The following is a 24,194-nucleotide window of genomic DNA, read 5'->3' on the forward strand; positions in this document are numbered from 1 at the left end:
AGGGAAAGGGATGTATCCAGGCTGCATCAAGAGAGGGATGAAGACAGAAGAGGCACTCTTGGAGGGCCTCTGGCTGTTAGAGGCAGCCCACACTCCTCCACTGGGAGTTATAGCTGGTAATATTCATGGCTAGCTTGTTGCTCTGTACATGACAAAGTGCTTGTAGCTTCCCTCTGGAGGCTTCTCCTGGATAAATATACAATTTCCAGGAGTTCTGGTGGGACAGCTTTGCTGAGGATACATGGCTGCTGATGGTCCCAGTTGTGTCTGATTGCACCTGGTATTTTCACTATCTGCTCCATCTGGAGAGGCTGGGAGGACAGATTGCTTTCTTGCAGCCATTAAGTAAGGTGATGGAGGGGGCAGGGGCACTGCATGGTGCAGATTGTACAGGGAAATGGTGCGTGGAGCTGGGAAAAGAGGGAGAAGGGGATGCTGAGCTCTCTTCTGCAAGCCCTGCAGACATGGAGGCAGGGAGATGCCATGGCACAGACCTTCAGGCTCCCCAGTACCTGCTGGGGGTCCCTAAGGGCCACCCTGCATGCTCCCTGCACAGTTGAACCGGGGAAGGCACTACCCTCCTGCACACTGGCAGGGATATTCCCTCTCTATGGCTGGTAGCTTTTCCAGCTGAGATCCTGGAGCAGGTTTCTAGGGCTCTGCACAGATTTGGGTTCCAGGGCCATGTGCTGCTCATAGCTGGTGTGAGCTGAGACAGGGAACAGCGGAAACCAACACTTCAGAGCAGTTCTGGGCCGCTCTGATCAAGCCTTTTGCCAAGGGGTACCAAGGGAGGTGGCTACTCCTCTCTGGAGACTGGGAATGCTCTGAAGACTGGGAATGATGTGGGATGTGTTCCCACATCCACAACCTCTTTGGGGTGAGCAGCAGCGGCTGGGGGACCCATGTGGGTGCTAGGAAGCATCTCTCCCTGCACTGCCTTGACACAGTGCATCCAGCCCCATATTGAAGAGAAGTGTCCCTGGAAGCAGAAACTGTTTTAGCAGCGGCTGGAAAATCCCATGCAACTCATATCTCACATACTTCCCAAGCATTTTGTAAGGGATAGGCACATCTTTCGGGTGGGAGTTGTCAGGCCATCAAGCTGTCCTCCCCAGACACCAGCAGTGGAAAGCCCTATTGCTGTGCTGAGAAAGCAAAGAGCACATCAGCTCCCTGCTGTCCATGTCACCACTGCACCCTTTCCTGATGGCTGGGTACAGCATCCTGGGATGCTCCAGCTCTCCTCTGTGGGCAGGGATGCACTTTCCACCCTGGAAAGCCTCCCTTTGCCCCTTTTCACAGCACCTTCCCCTGGGAGCTGCACAGTCCCTCACCCCACACCACTCTCCAGGTCTCCAGGAGCTGGATGGAGGCCCAGCACGCTCAATCCCAGAGCAGCCAGTAATGAGGTTTGGTCATTACTGCCCGGGGCTATGCGCGAACCAGTGACCTGGCTCTGAAATGGTTTATGTTACATGCAAATCCCCTCGCAGAGGTGTTGGGGGAGGAAAGACGGCCTCCCCGTGAACTCCCCGGGCTGGAGAGCAAAACCCCAGTGTTGCAAAGGGCTCCCCATGCCCAGCGCGCTCACCGTGCTGTCGCATCCTGCCTTGGTGGTGTACCCATCCCAGTGTGCCGCACCGAGCACCGTGGGTCCTGGCCTTGCTCGAGGACTGGCGGTGCTACCGTTATACACAAAACAATAATCAGCTGCCGTAACGAGGATGCAGAGTAGCTGAGCTGGCTTCCCTGCTGCTGCGCCGGCTCCAAGTAGAAACAGCTGCATTTGGTTTGGTTAAATGTTTTATTTACTCCCAATTATCCCAGATAACAGATTTGCCTTCTTTTGTTCAATATTTAATACTGTTTCAGAGAAAAGCTGCTCTTTTTGGTTTCTGATGGAGGACGGCAGGATTAGAAGGGATGTACTGCTGTAGTGCATCCCCCAAGCAATGGCTGGAAGCACCCAGCATCCCTGCTGCACATCGGTCCCTGAGGCACCCAGCCCAGCATTCTCAGCCTGTGGGGACAAAGTCACTTTTACAGGAACACAGTGGAATTTGGGAATCAGCTTTGCAGCTGGGAGCAGGGGTTTGTCATGAGTTTGGGGTGCCTGATACCTTCACCTGCTTAAATCCCCTTCCTGCAGCATCTTCTTTGAGGGCTGCCGTGCCCTCCACCCACCATTGTTACTGGAGCTCCTCTCCCTCATTCCCCTCTCTGTTTAACCAGGCTTGCTTGATAATCTGCTGAAGGCTTGCGAGCTGTCAGGTTTGAAGAGCACCGTGAATAGCACAACCTCATGCAGTGCAGGATGAAGCGAACTCCTGTGAGCCTGTTATCAAGCTGTCCTGCTGCAAGGCAGCTTTTAGGGCTAGGAGCTTGAACTGTAATTTGGGCTTAAAACAGGGATCTGGGCTCTGTATGAGTAATGCCTCGCCCAAAAATTTACAGCACTGCCTGACTGAATTTTCCGCAAGGGAAATGGGAAAATCCATAGGTTGGTTTACGAGCCCAAATCAGTGTAAAACAAGGCCTTTTAGAAATTTATCTTTTGCTGAGTCTACCTTTTCTCAGGCACCTTCTGGGGAATAAATTCTTGCTCTTTGAGGCTGGGGAGCTGGCTCCTCCATGGCAGTGAGGCCACGAGACCTTGGTTACAGCTATAGGTGTCCCTAGTCTGTTTTGGGAGCTCCTGGGGAGATGCTGCAGTGTGAGGGTGTTGAGGCTGGGCTGAGTGCAGGCAACTGGTGCTCCGCTGGGATGGCTCACACTTCAGAGGGATACATCTGCAGTGTTTAATGTCCCCCTGAAAATACCCCTTGCTAAAGCTGGAATGGCTTAGAGTGACTGGGAGAGACCTAAACCCTGTCTCTGTCACTTACACAGATCACCCAGGAGGTCAGCAAGGGACAAGCCTTTCTCACCCCATAGCCCTGCTTTCTGACTTTCTCTTGAATTAATTTTGCTGCAGTAATTGTAACAAAAACTTGCTTAATCCTTCTGAAAGAGGTGGTGGTTATGAGCTAATATACCCAGAGTGCAGAAGCACAATGCAGAGGAGCATCACCTGCCTTCATACCACCCTACCACTGTCCTCTGCACCCCTCCTCATCCTCACCCTTACCCAAGAAGAGCCTGGACAAGGGGCAACGGAGCAAAATCACAGCTTTCCCTCCCTCCCTTTCTCCAGCAATGAAACACAGCCACATCCCAACATTTGGAGTGGTGGAAGGACTGTCCACACCACAGCCATGCTGCAGTTACAGGTGGAGCACAGCAGGCGCATGTACCCCTGACCAGGCAGTAGAAATATGATTTATTCATCATTGTTTTCTTTGTTCTTTCCTACCAGTCTGCTGTACACAGACAATTTTAGAAGAGCAGCATTAGATAAATAATACATCACGCTTGCAGTGAGCGTGTGTGTAACAAAAGCCTCTGCGTAGGTGTGCTCACAGTGTGCTGTGCTTGTGCATGTATGTCCATGTGCTCAGTGCTGGCATCTCACACCCGGATGCATCCCCGTCGTGTCCTCCAGCCTCTGCATCTTTGCTTTCAGTCACTTTTGGTGCCTTTTTCCTTACAGGCACATACCCACCATCACGACTGTGGTGCAAGGATGTGGGGGGCATGTTGGGCAGAGGCAAGAAATAGGGCAGTAATCCTGCCATGGGCAGTAGGGAGAGGCAGGGATGCTAACAGCAGGAGTCTGGTGGCAGAACATCATCAGTGCTGGGGTTGTCCCCCAGTGTGGGCAGCACAGGGTCCCTCTCGCGTGCAGGCAGGCTGTATCACAGCTGTAGCTGTAGCACAAGCACATGCTGCTGTCACGGAGCATGGAGGCTCTGCTGGCCCAAGATAATGAGTTATACAGGTGACCCCACAAGCACGCTGTAGGATCAGTACCTGAATGTGCCTCGAGTGAACCAGAAAAAATACTTCCTACATAAGTGTTTGAGACACCTCTTAAAACTTTTATTGGCACTATTTTTTGTATCAATCCACCTGTGGATCAAGGCATCTTTAGTACGTTCAGCTCTCAGTAGGAGAGGAAAGTTATAACTGATCCATTTCAGGAACCTCTAAAAATGACCTAAAATAACTTTTCTATATATAAAAATGTCATGATTTTAATGTCCATTATCTCATGACCTAGCAGGGCTAGGAAAAGCTATTGTAGATCATTTTTAGTGGTTTCTAAAATGGATTGGTCACACTTTTCCTCTGTGCAATGGGACGCAGGGTACAAGGACAACTGGGCTTCAGAGACATGGAGGGAGACAAAAGCCTGTGTCTGTGCTGGTATATCCAGAGCCGTTTCATCCTCGAGGACTACTTGTGCTCTCCCCAGCTGAGCAGGGATGATGGAGCTCATCATGCAACAGCCATTTCCAACAAGGTGGAGAGACACAAGTCAAATGGATGCAAAGACTGGGGCACCATGTGGTGAGAAAGACAGCTATGTCCCTTCCACCAATCTTCTGTGAGGTCTGCAGTGATGATGACCCTGGCCCCGGCTTTTGCTGCCTGTTACAGCTCTTAATTTTGCTGGAGCAACGCATGGATTGTGCCATGCAAGCGATGGGATGCACCCAGCTCTGACACAGCTGTTTATCTCCTTGCCCCAAGCTTTTGCAGCAAGGCTGGTTGCAGCCTAAACCGCTGGGAAGCTGCCATGGATGGGCATTAAACACACCGGGTTTGCAGAGAGGACATAAGCAGAACACGTGGGAAAAGTGGCTTCCTGCCATGTGAGAGGTTAATAGACAGATTAGAGAGGGCAGGCACTATTTGCAAGGGGAAAGGAAAGGAGCTCTGCCTTCACTGAGTTCAGCAGCTCCATGAGGCAATGAGGAAGTAAATATTTGCCAGGGTTAGGGAGGGATGCTGCATGCAGGAGCTGGGAGAGAGATGTCAGTGCAGGAGACACGTGTTGCCTGGGATGGTTTTGGTGATGGGCAGGGGCTGAGAGCTGGACATCATCCAGGGGAGGATGGAGGAGGTGGGAGCAGGACACCCCACACCCAGAGGCACTGCCCAAAGCCTCAGGGCAGAAAAAGCCTTTAATGCTCCCCTGATGGCTTTGTTTTCCTCCGCTGCCTTTCTTGCTCTCTCCATTGCCCGACGGGCTGGCCCACCTCCAAAGACAGCATTACGGAGTGCCGGATCGATTGGAGCCTGCAATTTTATTTGCTCTCTTTAAGAGCCTTTGTAGAATGAGCTGTGCCGGCGAGTGCCTTTCCTGGGAGAGGAGGGGAAAGGAATGGGATTGCAAGCCAGCATCTCACAGGGATTTGGGGGCACTGCCACCTCCCTATGGGAAAAGGTACTGTGGCTGGGTGGGCAGACAGCCCTCCCGATGCACTGTGGCAGCGAGAAGAGGCTTGCAGCCCTCCCCCTTGTGATGCCTCACAGTCATGGTTGTGGTCACCTGCATGGTGTCATGATCACAGCCCTAAGTGACACACTGTACTGGCCCATGGGGTGGACTCTCTGCCCATCAAGGTGAGAAGTGGGACCGTTGTGTCACATCCTCTTCCCAAAATGCCTGTATCTCTGGGGCTGACGGCTCTTTAGAGAGATGGAGCTGGAAGGAGTGTTCGTGTGAGACAGCCTGTCCCAGTCTGGAGAGAGACAGTGATGGCTGGGGCAGCACAGAGCAGCATCTCTTTAGCTGCAGTGCACTGGGGGTGCTGCATGGGTACCAGGGTGGCAGAGATACAGGGGTAGTTTTGTCCCCTTTCCCCAGGCTCTCCTTCTAGTTTGGGCTTGATAAAAGGCACCAGAGGATGAAAGGCGGAAGATGTTGTGGGGACAGAGGCTGGGGCTGCATTTGGGACCCCAGTCTTGGAGCAAAGGACAGGATCTTCAAGGCAGTGAGGATGTGAAAATGGGGCACCTTCGAGGTCTGCTGCAGTGTGGGGATGGAAGGGGGAGGCAATTTGGGAAGCCCCCCTTCCTCCAGGAAAGCAACCTGAGCTCTCCTCACTCTCTTCCTTTGTGGAGGAATTATCACAGATCACCAAGAGCCAGATCCAGCATAATACTGGAGACAATGGAGATAAATTATCCTCAGACGGACTAATTGCAGCTCAGTGCAGCATCTGCCTCCTCCTGGGGCAGGGACCCTGCACGGCTTCAGGGATGCTTACAGAAGCACCGGCTGCGAGCGCAGAGCCTCGGCTTGCTCCCGGTGTGATGCGGGACATCGAGCACAAGCAGCAAGTGCAGGAGCCCGGCAGCATCCCCAGCATCTCCCCCCACGCAGCATCTGCATCCCCAGCCGGTGCTCCGGGTGCCCGGCGGGCGCTGTTAGCCCACACTGCCACCACGCGGCCAGCCGGACCTCGACGTCTGTCCCTAGATCCCATGCACCCCCTCCGGGAGCCCTCTTTGCCCCCTGCATGCGGTCCTGCTTCATCCCGGGGGGGCAGCGGTGGGGCAGGGAAGGGGTTAAGGAGCCGGTGAGGAGGAGGATGGAGCTGTAGCAGGGATCAAGCCCTTGTCTCTGGCCTTGCGATTAGCTGCTCTGTTTTGCTGCGGAGGGTCTGCTTGAATAATTTAGCTGTGAGGATCATTAACCAGGCTCTGGCCTTCGTCTGCCGGCTGAAGGCTGAAATAGCCATTAGGAGGAATGAGCATCACGGGCCGGCACAGCCTCCCCTCCCTGCCAGACCTTTCCTCTCCCTCTCTTTCCCTCTCCCTCTCCTTCTCCTTTTCCTCCTTTTCCTCTCCTCTCCTCTTTTCCCTCTCGTCCTCCCTGCTCCCTAACCCTGCTGCCCTTAGCTCTCTTATCATCCACTCGCTTCCTTTCCAGCCCTGCCCCAGAGGTACTGACACGCGTGCAAGACCCATGCCTCCGTTTCCCCTATGTAGACTGCAGGAGGGTGCCGCAGGTGGAGCTTCTGGAATCCCCCCAGAAAGCTTTTCCAGCAAAACCCATCATTCTTTTCTGACCCTGGGCTCTGCTGTGCAATGCTGACCCAGCATCCATGAGGACTGCGCTTATGGCAAACCAGCTGGCTTGGCCCAGCCCAGAGGGCACACTTCGAGCAGTTTGCATCAGGACCCTGCTGTGGTCCCAGGTGGAACTTAATCCTTGACTCGCTGCACCCTTTGCTTCTCTAGCATGGCATACAGAGTGGTGTGAGGCTGGTGGTTGGCTTCCCTGCACCAGCATCAGTATGGACTGCTCTATAGCAAGACATGCTGCACTCATAGTCCTGTGGGACTTGTGATTTGCCCTTGCAGCCTTTGGGGGAAGGCATTTCCCAGCCTGGGAGTGCTCCCTGAACTCTTGCATCACTGCATCCCGGTTTGCAATCTCATTTTGGGTAACAGCCATGGGTAATGCATGTGCCTCAGCAGCAGGGAGGAGAGCTGTCAGCCCTGCTAGGACCTTGGTGAGGTGGTGAGCAGCCATGTCTGTGCTGGGGCTGTCAGGTCTCCTGGATTTGTTCCAAAACCTCTGCTTGGAGAAAACAGCGTGTCCTGGCACATCCCAGTGGATGCTTGGGGACATGGAGACAAGGGCTAATGCAGGAAGAGAAAGAGGAAGCGCTACAGGTTCAGACAGCCTTTCCAAGGGAACCCTGGTGCATATCCAGCCCAGGGAGTGCGCTTTGTGGCAAGGTATTTTGCCAGGGTTCTGCAGTTAGAGCCAAACTCTGCTCTTAGCAGTGCAGGTCTCCAGGTATTGAGGAGCTGACTTCAGTGTCAGCACAGATTAGGGTTTTACCAACCTACAACGGCAAAATCTATCAGCTGAAGGGTGTCACATCTCCTTCTCCTGCACACACGGACCCTCGGCATTCCTGCGGCTCTGTCTGTACTCCTGCTATGGACACACAGTGCATGTATGCCCAGGGAAGCCAAGTGCAGTGTCAACACTCGGTTAGGTTTAGCATCCTCTTCTGCCTCCTACCTCTAGGACTGACTGGTGAGGCCAGAGGAAGGCTACTGCCTGCTTAATGCTCTCATCCTATCTCCCTCCTGTCTCCTGGGAGGCAGGGAACTGGGGTGGGATGCTGAAAGCGTTAACACTGCCAGTCCTCCCGCAGAGCTGGATCTTCTCTGCCTGTTTTAAGGTTGTTCCCCCTCATCTTGCCATAAATGGTTCTTCTTCCTCCCTTTGAGGACCTCTGGTCTTTCAGAGGATCATCCCTCAACAAGTTTATTGCTCCCCAGGGACATAGCAGAGAAAGCTGTAAGCGCTGTAGCTTAATGGGGTCAAGAGAGCAGCACCTCCTCCCCATCAGTGATGTCTCTGTCACAGCCTTGAAGACAATTTGCCCCAATACCTGCCAACCTCCTCTGTCATTCCATCTCTCATTAGAGCTGCCAGGGGAGGAGGTGAGCTGCTGTGCACAGCTCAGCCCAAAGCAAGGCCTCATGGGGAACCTCAGCAGCAGACATAGGATAAGGGCCCCTATGTCCTTTACACAGACCAGACTCCCTTCACAAACTGTGTCCCTCCCAAGCTGGCAGTTGTTGATAGTGGAGGGGCACCCCCTTGTTCAGAACCTGGTGATAACCCCACCTCAATGGGCTTTTTCTCTTCTCCTTGCAGTTCCCCCGAAGGAGCCAGTGCTGATGTGCAGGTCCAACAACTACCCAAAGGGTTTCTACTGCAGCTGGCACCTGCCCACTCCCACCTACATCCCCAATTCCTTCAACATCTCCGTCATGTAAGTGCCTGGGAAGGAAGGGTACAGCAGGGTGAGGTTTTGTCCCTGCATCTTGGAGCAGGTCCCAGATATTGCTGTGAAGCGTTGGGGCAGTGCGTTTGACCTCTGCTGAGCATATGGAATCAGTGTCCCAAAAATGGCCTTGGGGAAAGATGCTCCAGGGACATCCAAACTGGATGCTTGGCACCAGGGCTCTGTTCCAAGCTCTAATTTCCCCAGAGGAGACCAGGGAAGTTCCCCCTACCCCAGGCCCCCTTTCCATGATCCAAGTCCATCCCCTCTGCACCACTAGGACATAATGGAGGTTGTGCCTGCTGCTTTTTGGCACATCTGGCACAACCACGCTCCCGTCTGCCACACACTGGCTGTGGCCAGGCAGCAGCAGTGTTCTCACCTAAAACTGGCCATGGCATGGCATTGTCCCCCAGTCTGTGCCTGGGTCCTGCCACAGCCCTTGTGCACACTGGTGCTATGCATTATCTCCTGGGGCTTGTGTCACCAGCAAAAGGAGACCCCGTTCCTCTTACAGGAGAGACAGAGCTAGCTCCAGCACCAGAAGGGTCTCATCCTTTCTATGGGGCCAGCATAAGGACATTCACTTCTGTACAGGCTTAGGATACAACCTCACATGCGTGAGCCTGCAGAATTCCCTGGTGGGAAGAGAGGAGCCCTTTGGCTGTGACAGGGGCAGGTGAATGGGGACCATGGACAGAACAGGAGCAGAGCCATGCTCCTTCTGCCTCCTCCCTCCAGCAGCATGGGCACATTACCACCTCAGGCACTGCTCTGTAAGTAACAGCTCTTCTCTCCTCTTCTTTCCAGACACGGCACGAGGGAGATGGTCTGTGAGAAGGATGTCTTTCCCAAAAACAGGTGTCACATCAGGTACCTCCAGCTCTTCTCGACTGTGAAGTACAAGGTGACCCTGACGGTCACGAATGCCCTGGGCAAAAGCTCCACCACTCTCACCTTTGATGAGTTCGCCATAGGTAACTTCCACAGCAACAGCTGGCTTCTCTGAGATGGTGTTGGGGTTGGCTTTGGTCTGCACGCGGTGTCGCACACCCAAGTGACAGGCTGGCTCTCCAAGTGGAGCCTCTGCCTATTCATGCATGAGATGGAGCCGGGGTCTGAGCCACACTGGCATCTTCCCAGTGCCCCCCTCATTCTCATGGTCCTGATGTAACTCATGCAAGCACTGGAGCACCCTGGGGGACTCAGGCAGGGTGCCTACAGGAAGCCCCCATGCGGGTCCCATCGGTGCCCTGCCCGGTCTCATTCCCAGTGGTCCAGGTCTCCTGTGGTTGCTGAGCTGCTCCCTGCTTGGGGGCTGCGGAAGCGGCTGCCGTATATTGGGCAGAGGGATACAAAACTGGTGTGACCCAAATGGTGTTGCTCTTCTTGCCCCTATGACTGCTCCTAAAAGAGAGGTTTGGTGCTGGAAGCAGCATGAGAGAATGAAGACTGGAAGATAAATTAAAATGTCTCATCCATACCCCCTCATCCCTACTTAGGATAAAACCCTCCCAAAGCCAAAGTCCACCAACACCTACCTAACAGGCTCCTAAACCCCTTATTTCCCCCTTTACACCTCTTCACTGCCCCACATGGACAGATGATGCTGTGCAAATGCTTTACATGGTACAGATGCTTCTCTGACTGTGAAGAACCAGCATGGACTGAGCAATTCAATGCCAAGCATGACAAAGCAGGGAGCTGGGCACGATGCTTTTGCCACCAGCAAAAGGCGGATTACAGCCAGTGCTGTGACAAGACTGTCCATCCTCAAAGAACAGGAGAAAATAGGAGAGAACAGAGTTCAGGAACACGTTGAAAAATGATTTGTGAGTTACATGTGGCAATTACTGGACCAGAAAAACAAATAAATGAATCCTTGAAGTGCAGCCAGCAGTCATCCTTTGCTTTCGATGTGCTGCACGTCCCATTCCCGAGCGGCTCTAAGTGCCGGAGTGCAAGAAGAGGAGCTCAGCTGCCATCCCAGATTTTCCCTTTCTACTCCAAATCCTGGAAAACATCAAACAAGAAACAAGGTGCCTATGTAGAGCGGGGGAATTGTTTTGGAGCAGGGACTTTACTGCCATGTCCTGCAGTCACGATCCGTATCTGAAGCTTGTATTCATCAGTGCATTGCAGAAGTTGATAACAAGACAAAGAGCTTAGCAGGGAAGTGTGGAGTTTTAGTCACTTGGGTGCCTTTAAATGGGAATTATTGTGTTTGTGGAAGATACACTCCTTAAAAGTGAAGGTAACCTTCAGCCTGCAGGGCCCAGGACAGCAATTAAGCTGCATTTTCTGAGTTCCTTGCATTCCCTCCTGCAGGAGTTCTGGGCATCATCTTGTAACATCTGCATCCCACCCATGCCCTGCCTGGCTTCCCAAACATCTGGTCCTCCATCCAGCACACAAGGGCAACCCCTGTGGGAAGCACACCCAGCTGCAAGCTCCGGGCATCCAGCACCAGCACAAGCCGGATCCATCCCAGCAGTTTGAGCTCAGGCCAGGTCAGAGGAGCAGTGAGAGAAGCCAGCACTGCCCCAGGACAGCCATTAGCATGGGTGCAACAGCGCTGCCTCTGGCAAGAGCGCCTGAAGGGATGCAGGGTGCCTGGACATGTCCCAGTAGCTGTGGTGGGACGTGAGACCCTCCAGCACCACATAGCAGATGGCCTAAGACCCTCCAGGATAGCACTTGGACAAGGAGTGATGGGACAGTGCCGACAGGAAGGTCTGTGTCCTGCACCATAGAGCCAGCCTGCTCCCATAAACACTTCAGTATCTCCCAGCCTTAAAATTCTGTGCAGCTATGAAATTCTCCTCGGGATTTGATACAGCCACTGTGCATAAGAAGCATAGACATGGTGCTGATTTAGTGTTCAAGCAGGCAGTCGACAGGCTTAGCAGTGTCTTTACCAAATGAACTCAGCTGCTGCGGATCAACAGCCACCTACCATGAATGGAGCTTCTCCTTATGCTGCCCGTGTTTCCAATTAAAACAAGTGAACTGTGTTAGTGTATTTTGCCATGCAATTGTGCCCCAGGTTGTGTGCTGTGCTCACAGAAGCTTCTGTGTTTCGGTGTCTCTTCTGGCTCCCTTCTTTGCAGCTGCAAACCCAGGGCTGTGTCCCAGCAGTGTGGATCTAGCAACCAGTAGGTTCCCTGGGGATCTCTACCAGCAATAGCTGGGCTGAAATCTCATGTTGGAAGTTTGATAGATGGGGGTGTGGAAAACCTACAGCTCAGGAGAAGGCCATCGCATCGTATCATTGAAAGATCGCTGTGTCGGACGGTTGCAGCATCCTCTAAAATGGGGAGGTGGTGTCAAACAGCAACAGCACGATGCTTCTCCTAAAATCCCAGTGTTGGGGATGTCAGATCCTGCCTTGTGTTTTCCCCTTAGCCTAGAAAAAAACATCACACCTTCTGCATGGATTTTAAACCCTAGGCGTGAAGCCCTGACCTCATGCCCTGCTGAGGCAGACGATAGCTTTTGCTGCCCCAAGTCAATGCCTTGATGGTGGTTGTTCCATGCCAGCTATTAGCGGCCAGCTGCGAGGGGTCACTCTGCTTTGTCTCTTTCAGTGATGACTGGAAAAGCTTTTCCAGCCCTCTGGACTCCACCTTTCATAGGTAGGAGATCCAGGATGCCTTCTTCCTCATCTTGCTCCCAGAAATTGTCCTACCATCTCCTCTTAATGGCTGGGACAGAATAGGGACATTTGTGGAACCCCAGGCCACAACCCCAACTTCCTCACTTATCTTTCAGCTCAAGAACCAGGTAGCTCTCACGTTCATCCTCCAGGAAAGCAGGGACATCATCACATTGAAGCAACACCAGCACCCCACCTTTATGCTTTTCTTCTCGTGTGAGTCTGAGGCAAGCTAGCAGGGGAAGATGCACAGCATTAAAAGGAGTGAGGCAGCCTTGCACAGGGCCTTGCAGGTGTGGATGCCTTCCTCAGATCTGCCATCCATCTTTTGTGTGACCTTGGGAATGTCGTTTGCTTCTCCCAGCTCCAGCTCTGGGGTGATTAAGACACAGAGCATCTCCTAGGGGCTGCATAAGAGCGAACATGCCTGTGTCTGCATGAAATTCAGAGTCTCTGAACACCGGTATACAGTTGCCTAGGCAGAAGGTCAGTTCAATTCATACTACTTTAGGGAGGCAGAATTAAATTACTTAGACTGACATTTGGCTAAGACATGGAGTTTAATATCCCTCTGCTCATGGAAAATGCCAGGGGATATTTAATGGCCACAGGGGATCCATTTTAGTGCTCATTGGAGAGATGGGATGGGTGACAGGCCCCCTCCATGCTGCAGGGTCTCAGCTGCCTTTCTGAACCCCAGGCTTCCTTTCAAGATGTGTCTGACACAGCCAAGGGTGATGGATAGCTAAAGACTCACAGTTAACCGCAAGCATGCAGAGCCTTTAGGAAAAGCTACTCTCTGCAGCTCTTCACAGAATCACTGAATGTTTGGAACTGGAAGGGATCATTTATTCCACCACCTACAGCAGGGCCATTTAGAGCAGTTTACACAGGATCGTGTCTGGGCAGGTTTTGAATGTGTCCAGAGAAGCAGACTCCACAACATCTCTGGGCAACCTATTACTGTGCTCTGCCACCCTCAATGTAAAGTTCTTTCTCATATTCAAATGGAACATCCTATGTTTCAGTTTGTGCCTGATGACCCTTATCCTGTTGCTGGACACCACTGAAAATTCTGGCCCCATCCTCCTGATACCTTACCTTAAGGTATTTGTATGCATTTTTAAGATCTTCTCTCGGTCTTCTCCAGACTAAACAGGCCCAGATCCCTCATCCTTTCCTCATAAGAGAGATGCTCCAGACCCTTGACCATCTTTGTAGCCCTTCACTGGCATTTCTCCAGGAGCTCCATGTCTCTCTTGCACTGGGGAGCCCAGAACTGGACACAGTGCTCCATGTGAGGCCTCAACAGGGTTGAGAAGAGGGGGAAGATCACCTCGTTTGACCTGCTCTTCCTAATGCAGCCAGGACACCATTGGCCTTGGCCACAAGGGCACATTGCTGGCTCATGGAGAGCTTGTTGTCCAATGGGACCCCCATGACCCTCTCTGCAGAGATGCTTTCCAGCGGGTCATCCCCAGCTTGTCTCATGCATGGGGTTATTCCTCCCCAGGTGCAGTATCCCACCTTGTTCTTCTGGCATTCCAGGCCCTCACTTGGAAGCAGCAACCGAAAACCAAGTGGGAAGAGCTGCGTGTCGCCTCCCAGCCAAGTCTTCTTCCCAGGAATGTCTGATGATGCTCCCTCAGCTCTGCAGGATTATATTACATCTGGTTTTATAGCCGCTTAACCAGTACTCAGCCTAATGCCCATCATCCATTATTATTATTACTATTACTGCTTTTATTATGTTACTGCCTGCAGGCCCTTGCTGAGGACAGGGCTCTATTATGCTGCCTGATATACAGCCAGACAGCCCCTGACTTGCCATGTGCAGGCTAAATGGAGGCAAACAAAGGCTGGGAAAGGAGGAGCACTCGTCCCCATGTGTGGAACAGGAACCTGGGAGTCTGTAGAAGACAAAGGATTCCTTCAAGGTCACATAGAAATCAGGGACCCGTACACAGCCCATCTCCACTCCTTCCTCATGATGAACACAGTGTAATGAGGTCTGTCCCTGTCCTTGTTGGACCGCTGCTGGGAGTGCAGTCCCCTCTCCTGGCTCTTGCATCCCTTACACCTTGGAGGGACGTGGCAGACACAGCTTTGGCTTTGTGCTATTGGCAGGGTTGGCCCTGCTGCACTTTCTAGCCTGGGCAGGAGTTCCAGGGCTGGAGACGTGGCTGGGAGGTAGCTGGGAATGCTGGTTTTCCCATTAACACACAGTGCTGTCTGAAGGCTTGCTGCAGCCAGGCACAGCCCCGTTTGATGGCTGGGCTATATGGTGCTTGCTTGGAGCCAGGGCAGCTCTCTCCTGTGCACCAGGGACAGTCTGTAACCCACAGGAGTGGGGCTTGAGGCTGAATGCATGCAAAACAGGCGTGTGTCTCCCACCTCAGCATCAGAGCACCTTTTCTTTGGCTTTGCTACAACCCAGCACAGTGGCATCTCTTGTTCCTGCACAAGCTGTGCCTTGAAAGGAACAACTGCATTTAAGCATCCCAAAAAAGCAGGGCCAGGGTCCCTGTGTTACTCCAGGGATTATCCCATCACACCCATCTGCAGCCTGGTGCTTTCCCTCCCACTTCCTCACTGCAAAGCCACAGTTCGCCATCATCTGCCTTCATTCAGCCAAGCAGACTTCTGCTTGCAAACCAAGCCCGCCAAGCCAGTGCTGGATTTATACTTTTCCGTATATGTTTGGACTCCAAGTCCCTGTCGATGCAAGCTGATGTCCAGCCCAAGCCCAGGGATGCGAAACAAGCAGAGGAATTGCACGGCCATCTGGAGTAGCTCAGCACAGCACAGCCCCAGCAAGTCATCCCTCCAGCCAAGGATAAGGCTTTAAATGGAAAACTCTGTCACATGCTGCCACAGAGAGGGATCAGTGAGAGCTGGGAGCTAGCACTAAGCACCTATGGTCAGGTCCATGCGTGCTTGTTCCCAGCTGGTCCTCAAACCTCCATGCACCCTCTGAGTGCTTTGGGGATGGGGGAAGCTATGCAGCCCTCCTTGCACCCACTGTGGCAGAGGAAAGGCAATGGGAGGTGGTGGTGAAGATGACAGTGAAGAAGGACTAGAGCAGGGTGTATGCCGTGGTGCTGAGAGGGAGGGCTGGGCAGAGGGAGATGGTTATAGCCTATGTCCTGAGGGAAACAGGGCCAGATCTGGGATCCACCAAGGGCTGTGTCTTCATTTCAGTATCATCCTACCCCTGCCTCACTCACAGCCAGGAAAGTGGGTTTGAAAGCATCACAGGCTGATTTCTCCTAAGAGGAGCAAGCAGGGAGGGTGTCTCTCTGGGCACATTTCTGCGATGCCACCATCATCCTGGAACAGAGATGGCACCAAACAGCCCACACACAACTCCACTTGCAGCAGACTGGCCCCACGTCAGTGCCTGATCCCATACAGCTTCAAGAAGAGTGAAAGATGCCCTTCATGCATAAAGCAGAGCTGCAAGGAGGCTAGCACAGGAACAGCTCACTCATGACCAGCACCTCCTTCCTCTCCTAAGGGAGAAGGCCCTGTGTGGGTACCAACTCCCACCCTGGGGTCAGAATGGAGGAGGAGGGCTCTGAGTGCAGTGCAGGAGATATACCAGACAGAGAGGGTATCCCCATGCCATGCTTGGGAGTGCACAATGATGTTGGCACCTTCAGAAGCGGCTGCTCAAGGCGATCAGAACCAGAGGATCCTTGCTCAATCCTAAGATCATCAAGCCAGGAGGGACCCACTGGCCTACATGTGGACTTCGGAGGGAGTTAAAAGAGCCATTCTGGGACATGAGGACTCATATGCATTGCTATTCTTAGAGTGCGCAGAGAGCCCTCTTCCACCCCAGGCACAGCTGTGCATCCAGATCTCTGTGCCCAGCCCTTTTCTGACCATGGGAAAAAGGAGAAGGGTGGGTGTACCCAAACCTCAGTCTTTTAGTAGCTTTTCTATTGCAGATTGGGAGTTTGGGCTGTCAGGAGTTGAGCAAACCCTTGGCAAGGGAGCAAGGCTCATTCTACAACAGGCAGTGCCGTTCATCACAGCCTGTCTGTGATTTGTTCCCAGCACTCTAAAAGTAGCTGCAACTTCAAAGCATGCTGCATAGGTCACAGACAATTAATATTCACTTGAAATACTGGTTGGGTAGCAAGAAAATATCCCCATATCCCAGAAGCAGAGCAGGGCTGAGAGATAACCCCGGGGTGGAAGCTGACATTTGTATTCACCCCTGGCAAATAAGATGGGCCAAATCCCCAAATACTTCAGATCCCCAAAAGCCCAGCCCTAAACCCAAGGGCCAAATTGCCATGTTACTGCAAGATAAGCAGGTCTGAACGTATGTCAGACTCACAGAAATCAGATGTGAGGGAAGTGCAGCATTTGGGCTTGGTGGGCTCCTTGCGCTGACCCAAGTATCCCTGGGGGAGGCAGGATGCTCTGTGCCCTGGCCAGGTTATTCCTGTGTGTCTCCAGCACTGATTCCTCCTCATTCTGAGCCAAGACCTGGACAAAAAAAAAACAGATTTGCATCTAATGGGGGAAAGGATACTCTGCATGTTGGCTGCTCTCCTTAGAAAGTATGCATCGCAAAGTCCAGTCAGCCGTGCCAAGGGGTCTCAGAAAGGATGCCATGTACAAAGCTTTACCTTCTTCTCTTCCAGTAAAACCGGACCCTCCGGAGAGCGTGGTGGCCAAACCCGTGCCCAATAACCCTCGCAGGCTGGAGGTGTCATGGCAAAATCCCTCATCCTGGCCAGACCCCGAGTCTTTCCCACTCAAGTTCTTCTTGAGGTATCGACCACTCATCCTGGACCAGTGGCAACATGTAAGTGGATGCTGAGCTGGCCGGGACGGGAGGGAGCATGGGGAGATGGTGGCTGGGAATAAATTGCACTGGGAAAAGTGGTCAGAGGTCCAGAAAGAATGTTTATTTACTGCCCAGGCAACCCAGACCTTTTTCCTTTCCTTCTCTGTTTCTCCTCCCTTCTCTCTTCCTCACCATATTTAACTTACATTCCACCTACAAATGCCTCTGCAGGCTCTCCTTGCTCCGCATTTTCATCCACGTCCCCTATCTACTTTCCATACATATGTTCTGTATAAAACCTGCCAACAAGATGTAAAAGGCATTTAAAGTATAAATGTCACCACATTTAAATGTGCCTCTGCCACATTTAGATTTTGAACTGAAGATAAAATACCACTCGCCGTATCTCAGAGCACCGTCATGGAGCTGCTGCTGCAGTGATATTGTACTTCTTTTATTTCTTGTTTCTTTAAAAAGGAAAAAAAATAGTCAGTGAAATCCTTGGCAGCCCAGAGGACAGATTTCATTTGTTAGCAGCAGGAAGATAACAAATGGGCTTTTTATTTCCCCTCTGTGTGCTGCTTGCATGCTCAGCTTGTGAAGGAAAGCAATCCGGCACTCGAGGAGAGGTGTCGCTACGCTGGCATGGCTCATCCAGCATCCCCTCTGCACTGAGCCGGGCCAGTCAAAAGCTAATGAGGTGCTTTCCTTGATAAAGCGGTTTTCCATGAAAAGACAAATAGGAGGCAGCACCCAGTCCTTGGAGGAGCTCGCCTGTATCATGGAGTGAAGAGGGGTTTTCTGCTGGGCAGCTCTTCCTGAGGAGAGAAATGGCTGAGAGAGACGATGGGAGGGTTTGCTCCTGTCTCTGCAAGATGCCAATGGTTCAGCGACTTTTTCTCTATGTGTTGGTTGGGGATTTTGATGAGGCAGCACCATAGGTTGTGTTTTAGATTGAAGCATTTGCTAATGGCTCTTGAAAATCACAGGGCACCCACAGCTTCTCGGGGGAACCTATTCCAGTGTCTCCCCACCCTCATAGTGAAGAATTACTTCCTAAGATCTAATCTAAATCTCCCCTCTGCCAGTTTAAAGCCATTCCCCCTTGTCCTATCCTTATATGCCTTTGTAAAGTGTCCTTCTCTAGATTTCTTGTAGGCCCCCCTTTAGGTGCTGGAATCATTTTAGATACTGGAAAATCAGAGGATAGGCAGAGGGTTCTCCTTGTCCTTTTGCCCTTCTCTTAAAAGGGAAACCCCAAACACAACATCATTTTTTCCAAGGTGCGATATTGTTGTGGAAATAGCTGATGTTTTCCTCCTGATACAGCCTGATCCACCCAAGCACACTGCAAATGCAAGGGTTTGCACCCAAAAATGGTACAAAAGCCAGGGAGCTGCCTCCTGCTCAACACCCTCGTTGTACCCGGTCCCTCTATCACTGGGTATTAGGTATCATATATGCAGGGTCAGGCTTCTGAGGGGATGGTGTATCATCTCCATCCATGCTCTCAGGCAGGCAGCGATGCTGGGAAATGCATGGAGGTCTTGGTGGTGCCACTGGCCAGAAAACGCAGTTCTAGGGCAGTGGAGTCTTGATTTCTCTGGTTTAAAGACACCCTGAGAGAGCTCAAGGTACCAGTCTCATGGTGTGTGCAAGGAGGGCTGTGAAAGCCTCATCTCCCCACATCTCATGAGGGCACAGCAGTCATGGGTGCTGCTTTTAATCAATATATCCCCTTCCAAGAGACATGTTCCCTGTCACTGGCTGATGGAGAAGTGTGCTTGGGGAATAATCTGCTTGGTGAGCAAGCGCAAACATTCATCGAGTGAAGTACCAGCCTTGTTTCCTGACTCTCTGCCCCGACGGCTGGGTAATGAAAAATCTGATTTGTGGATGATTTGAGGAAAACTGCCACTATTCATCAGATGAATTATTTGTGAAGCCTAATTCAATCAGCTCCCAAACACCAGGGGATCGCAGCGATGCAGCAGACAGAGCTGCTCCGACCCCAGACACCCCTGGTATGCTCAGCCTGCTCAGTCCAGCTGGACATCCTGCAGACGCAGGGGTTTGCAACCAAAAATGAATGCTGCCAATGCCAGCGTGCTGGGATCATCCCCAAGAGCTCTGCTTTGCTTGACCTACTGCTTGGTGGCATCTTTGGGAGTGTCCTCATTCCCTCACATCCATCCAGGAAAGGGAAGGATGCGGTTTGGTAGGGCCAAGCCAGCTCGTCCTGTGGTGGCCAGTGTTGGGTCTCTCCTTGAAGGGACAAGTGCCCTGAAAAAGGATGCAGTAGTCATGCACTCCACACTCGCATGGGGGGGACTTAATTCTTGCTGAGCTAAAGGTCTCCTTCCGCAAACTGCCCCCATCTTTGCCTGTGCTGTTCCAAGCAGCTGCTGTCATGGAAAGCCATTGCACACAACATCCTTTTTGGCAATGGGGAAGCCTGGGGGGAGTCCCCACCAGCAGCCAGGAGGAGCTGGGTAACCTCATGCTCTGGCACATCCTGTGTGCCTAATGTCTCCAGGGCTAAGCCCCATCACTGCCTCCTGATCGCAACCCTTTGTGGCTTGGTTTTAAGCATCTCCTGCCACCTTCTTGGCAGCCCCATGGGAAGCTCAGCATCCCTGTGGGACCGAACCCACAAGGATGCACCAGAGACTGCCCAGAGGCAGCAATATCTGTGCAGGCCCTGATCACACATGGTGTTTCTTGTCTGAAGAAGCAGCTCCCCTTTCACCCCTCCACCTCCCATTATCATTTCAGGGTCTGATTTATGCACAGCACCTCGGCAGGCAGGACTGAATGAGCACTAATAGGATCAGATGGATGTCGAGCTGTCGAATACCGTACGGCCTGATTCAATCAGCGTCTGCTTTCTCCCAGGCTCTTTCTTTCAGGATTTTAATAATGCCGGGGCTTGGCACCAGAAGATGAAGCCATGCATGGCAGCAGAGGTGGATGTTATCAGGACCACCGCTGTGCGAGCTAGCCATCAATGCAGTTTCTCCCCACAGGGAGAGACAGGCAATGCTTGGCCCAGGCATTCCCCCTCATCAAGCAATATCTGGGGATGACCCAGAGCCATGGGGACACCTTAGTTCCTTTCCCAGCACTTTGCAAAGGTGGGTCTGAGCCTCAGTGTGCCTTTTGCAACCCCTTTCCCTTGCTCAGCAGCACCATTCTGCTTCAGGCCACTTAGCATCTCTCATGTTGCAGTGTGCTGTGGGAATTATGATGATGTGTTCCCATTATCACGGAGAGATGATGATGATGAGTTTCCACATGAGCGTGCGGTGGGGCATGTGCTGGATGCGCCTTGCACTATCAAGGAGCTTTGCAGCATCAGCTCCCTCTAACCTGGGCAAGGGCATTTCCTGGCTGTTCAGGATGCAGCCGTGTCACATCGTGTCACGTCATGACTCCCCTCCACCCTACCAGCACAGAGCTCACTCTGAAACTCAAGCAACTTTAAAGACATGCTTCTCCCCTTCTGGAATAGGGGCTGGTGGTTTCTCTGCTGCCAGAAAAGAGATGGGATATTTGTAGCCTAAACAGGTTTTTTATTCTCTCCTTTTGGCAGAATCTCCCCTTCTGTCTCCTAAATATAAAACATTAAATGTTTAGGGTATCCTTTATTTTTCTCCTGCTTTTAAGTTTGTAATTCAAGCCAGATTAGCGTGGTTTCCTCTTCTGTTTTATAGCTCCATCCTGGCCCCAAGCGAGCTCTCCTAATGCTCTCAGATGTTCCTCTAATGGCTTACCTAGGCTGGAACTGGATACCCTTTCCTAATGGATTGCTAATAGCCTGTTTCTGGTTTTACAGGCTCCTTCAGTTAACTCGCAACAGCAGCAATCGCCACACTCACACATGCGATCTCCCTGCAAGCACGTCTAGATGCAAGCTGGTGGCCTGGCACCATCCTGACCATCTTTGGGGAGCCCAGGGAAAGTCTTGAACCCCATTTCCTCCCACCCTATGGTGTTTGTTGGAGCAGGATCTCCACTTTTCCCAGTTTTTTAGGGGGGGATCTCATGCACTGAGGACAGACCAGCTCAGTGCACATCCCTGGAATATGGCAGGGCTCAGAAGGTATTTCTTAAGCAGTGTCAGAGCTGTTGACGAGGCCGAGAGAGGATTTCCTCCTGTGGCTTGCCAGCAACTCGCAGATGCCGTCGCAAAGTCTAATTGAACCCACTGGCCGCGCTGACTACATGAAATGTTAACGAACCGTGAGGCGGGCTGCGCCTCAGATCTTGAGATTTGCAGTAAAAGGTCATGAGATATTTAAAGCTAATAATGTGGTTGGGTTCTCTCCTTCCTCTTCTGTTTTGGAAGCATTAGAGCCACGTCTGTGAGCATTTGCAAAAGCTAGAAACGTCCCTCTTTAGAATCAGAGGTGCTTTCAGCAATTTGGGATTTTAGGAGCCTGCGCACAGAGCTCCCAGTGCAGGTATCTGTGCCAGCTCTGATCCAGGCAAATAATGGGGTTTTGGGGATAGGAATGGGCACTATGTATTGCCAAATACTTAGTTGTTAGGCTCATTGGTGTAAGGAGGTCACGGGCATCTGAGTTGACCAACACCACTCACGTGTCGGGGCGGCTACCGGGATGTGCTCAGGCTCATCTCCCAGCGCAAAGCAACATCTTTGGGTCAAATAGGTGAATCTCACAGGCTGAAACAACCTGCAAGTGTGTGCTAAGGTGTATATCCTCCCTGCGACAGGCAAGCGGGAGGGATGGAGCTGGAGAAGGCAATTAGTGCATTAGTGCCACCGCCTGTGCAGCTGCGTCCCCACTGCTGGCACATCAGCAATGTCACTTTGCGGAGGGCACACTTCTTCGCACCCATCTGCTTCCCCCCTGTGCCTCTGTCTCTTTGCCTGCACTCCCCCCCTTTGCAAGGCAGCCTTGGCAAGGAGGTCACCCTGAGCGAGCTGGGTTACAGTTTCACGGATGGCAGCTTTTATTGCAGCACTTCTCTCTCTTTCCCTCCCGGCTGCAAAGTCAGTGATTAAAAAAGAAGGGGAGAAAAAAAGAGCTAATAGGTGGGAGCAAAGTGTTGAGGATGTAATAGTGATGCTTGGTGTGGGACAGGCAGGGCTGGAGCCATGGAGGAGGATGAAGGTGGGAAATGCTCAGGAATCACTTTTCCATTCCCGTGGTGATAGAGCCAGGCTCGGGACCCTTAGCTGTCTCTACCTGGGTGCTCTCAGTCCCCTTGGGAACCTAAAAGCACTAAGCATCCAGCACAACCAGGCTTCCAAAGGCAGACGTAACGGTGGCATGGAGCAGCAGAGCACTCATGCACTCACCCATATGCCTGTGCTCACCTGCATGCTCACGCAGGTAGGATTGAGGCAGCACACCAAGCATCCCCTTCCCACATTCAGAACATGCAAGCAGGTGTCCAAGCTCCACGATGCCCACACGCAAGCTGCACCCATCTGATTTCACCCCATGCATCAGCATAGTAAATGCATCTGCAGGCAGCAAGTACAGCACTGAGCAGGGTTATAGCTGGTGCTGAGCACCCTGAACATCCCTGATCCCATCTTCCCCACAGCTGCAAGCAAAAGTGAGCTCTGCCAGTCATCACTTGGCAGGAGGGGACAGTGCATCCGGAGAAGGAGTCCCGTTATTAACGAGCTTACAGCACTGCTTTCAAAGATGCTCTTTATTTTAAGCCAGAAGGGAGCCGTTCAGCCACACCTGGTGTGACACTGGTCCTCCCAGACCAGCAGTAGGGCTGAGCTATGTGCAGCAGCAGACAGCAGCCTTTCTCAGGAGGGTGACAGCAAGGACAGCAGCTCCGACTCTGCTGGGCTCCCCCACTGGCAGAGAATAAGGGGCACATCGTTCCCTTTTCCCAGCCTTTCAGTTATCCCAGATTCGGAGCAGAGAGTTCTGTCTGAGGTTAGCCCAGCTGATTCCTGCAATGCTGAGGAAGGAGGTGCCATTTGGGGGATGGTTTGTTAGTAATGAATGTCAGACCTATTTGCTCTCCAGATGTGGCTTTGAAAGGGGAAAACCAAAACGTTTCATTCCCGCTTGGCTGCAGTGGCTGCTTGCAGTGACCCGCCTGCACTCCCCAGTGGCACAGTGGCTTGCCTGCCGGTTACTGCTGCTTTTGGTTTAGGTTGTTCCCACCAGGGCAGGTAAGAGCCTGCTGGGATCCCTCTGCAATAGCAGGGACTGAAGGCACCTGAACCACCAGGTACTTGTGCAGCACAAGTCCCTGCAAAACCCATTGCAGCCATGTGGCAGGATCTGGCCTCTTGTTACAGGGAAAAGAGGCTCTGAAACGGAGCTCTATTCAACTCCCACTTCCATTTCCTCCATTATCCAGGATAACTCGGGGAGCATCCATAGGTGGAGGAGGCTGTGAGGACATGCAACGCATGGCAGACTCGGGCTGTGTTCTTACAAGGGGTTTCATTCCATGTTCTCCCACTTGCTGTGAGTGTCACAGGCTGCATGAGCAGGTCAGCTTCACCCTACACTAGTTGGGGTGCTCCTTTTATTCTGGGGGAGGCAGGCTCATCCAGGATTGATACAACACTAGTGTCTGCCAATACCCCACCAGCACGGTCTCTGTCCTGGAATGCACAGTGGCAGTGCATCCCTGCCATGGGATTGAGGGATGTCAGCTCCCCATCCCTGCATTTCCCGCTTCCCAGCAGTGGAGCACCCCCTTCCCACACTGGGAGCCGGAGGTGTCAAGGAATGGATAGCAGAGCCCCTGCCGCCACGGGGGAGCCGGCAAACACATTTTCATGTGGGATGCAGAGGAGGAGGCATCTGATCCCCCCTTCTTCCCCTCCGCCTCCTTTCAACACACACCAGCCCCCAGCCCAGCTGCTGGGGCAGGGAGGGTTGAGGTTTTCTCCCCCCACTCCCCTTCCAAAGGCCATCTGGGCTTCAGACCTGCCTGTGCATCACCCTGTTCACAAGTAATTGCTACCTGGTCACACCGGACCATGAGCAGAGCCAGGGTGAGAACAGAGCACAGTGACCTT

The 24,194-nt window shown here is 52.4% G+C and overlaps 1 protein-coding gene across 8 annotated transcripts in view; it reads left to right on the forward strand.

The window, feature by feature from the left end:
- Positions 1 to 24,194, forward strand: part of CNTFR (ciliary neurotrophic factor receptor) — a 208,069-nt gene that overhangs the window by 175,272 nt on the left and 8,603 nt on the right. For all 8 annotated transcript variants that reach the window (XM_061376523.1, XM_061376521.1, XM_061376522.1 and 5 more), the window contains 3 exons: positions 8,576 to 8,693; positions 9,516 to 9,682; positions 17,019 to 17,182. In XM_061376523.1, the coding sequence (XP_061232507.1) occupies positions 8,576 to 8,693; positions 9,516 to 9,682; positions 17,019 to 17,182 (449 nt within the window). The remainder of the gene's footprint in view (positions 1 to 8,575; positions 8,694 to 9,515; positions 9,683 to 17,018; positions 17,183 to 24,194) is intronic.

This window comes from Neopsephotus bourkii, unplaced genomic scaffold (assembly GCF_033783945.1).
Source record: "Neopsephotus bourkii isolate Nb327-2 ecotype Australia unplaced genomic scaffold, CSIRO-AGI_Nbou_v1 NB_1721, whole genome shotgun sequence".
Lineage (NCBI taxonomy): Eukaryota > Metazoa > Chordata > Aves > Psittaciformes > Psittacidae > Neopsephotus > Neopsephotus bourkii.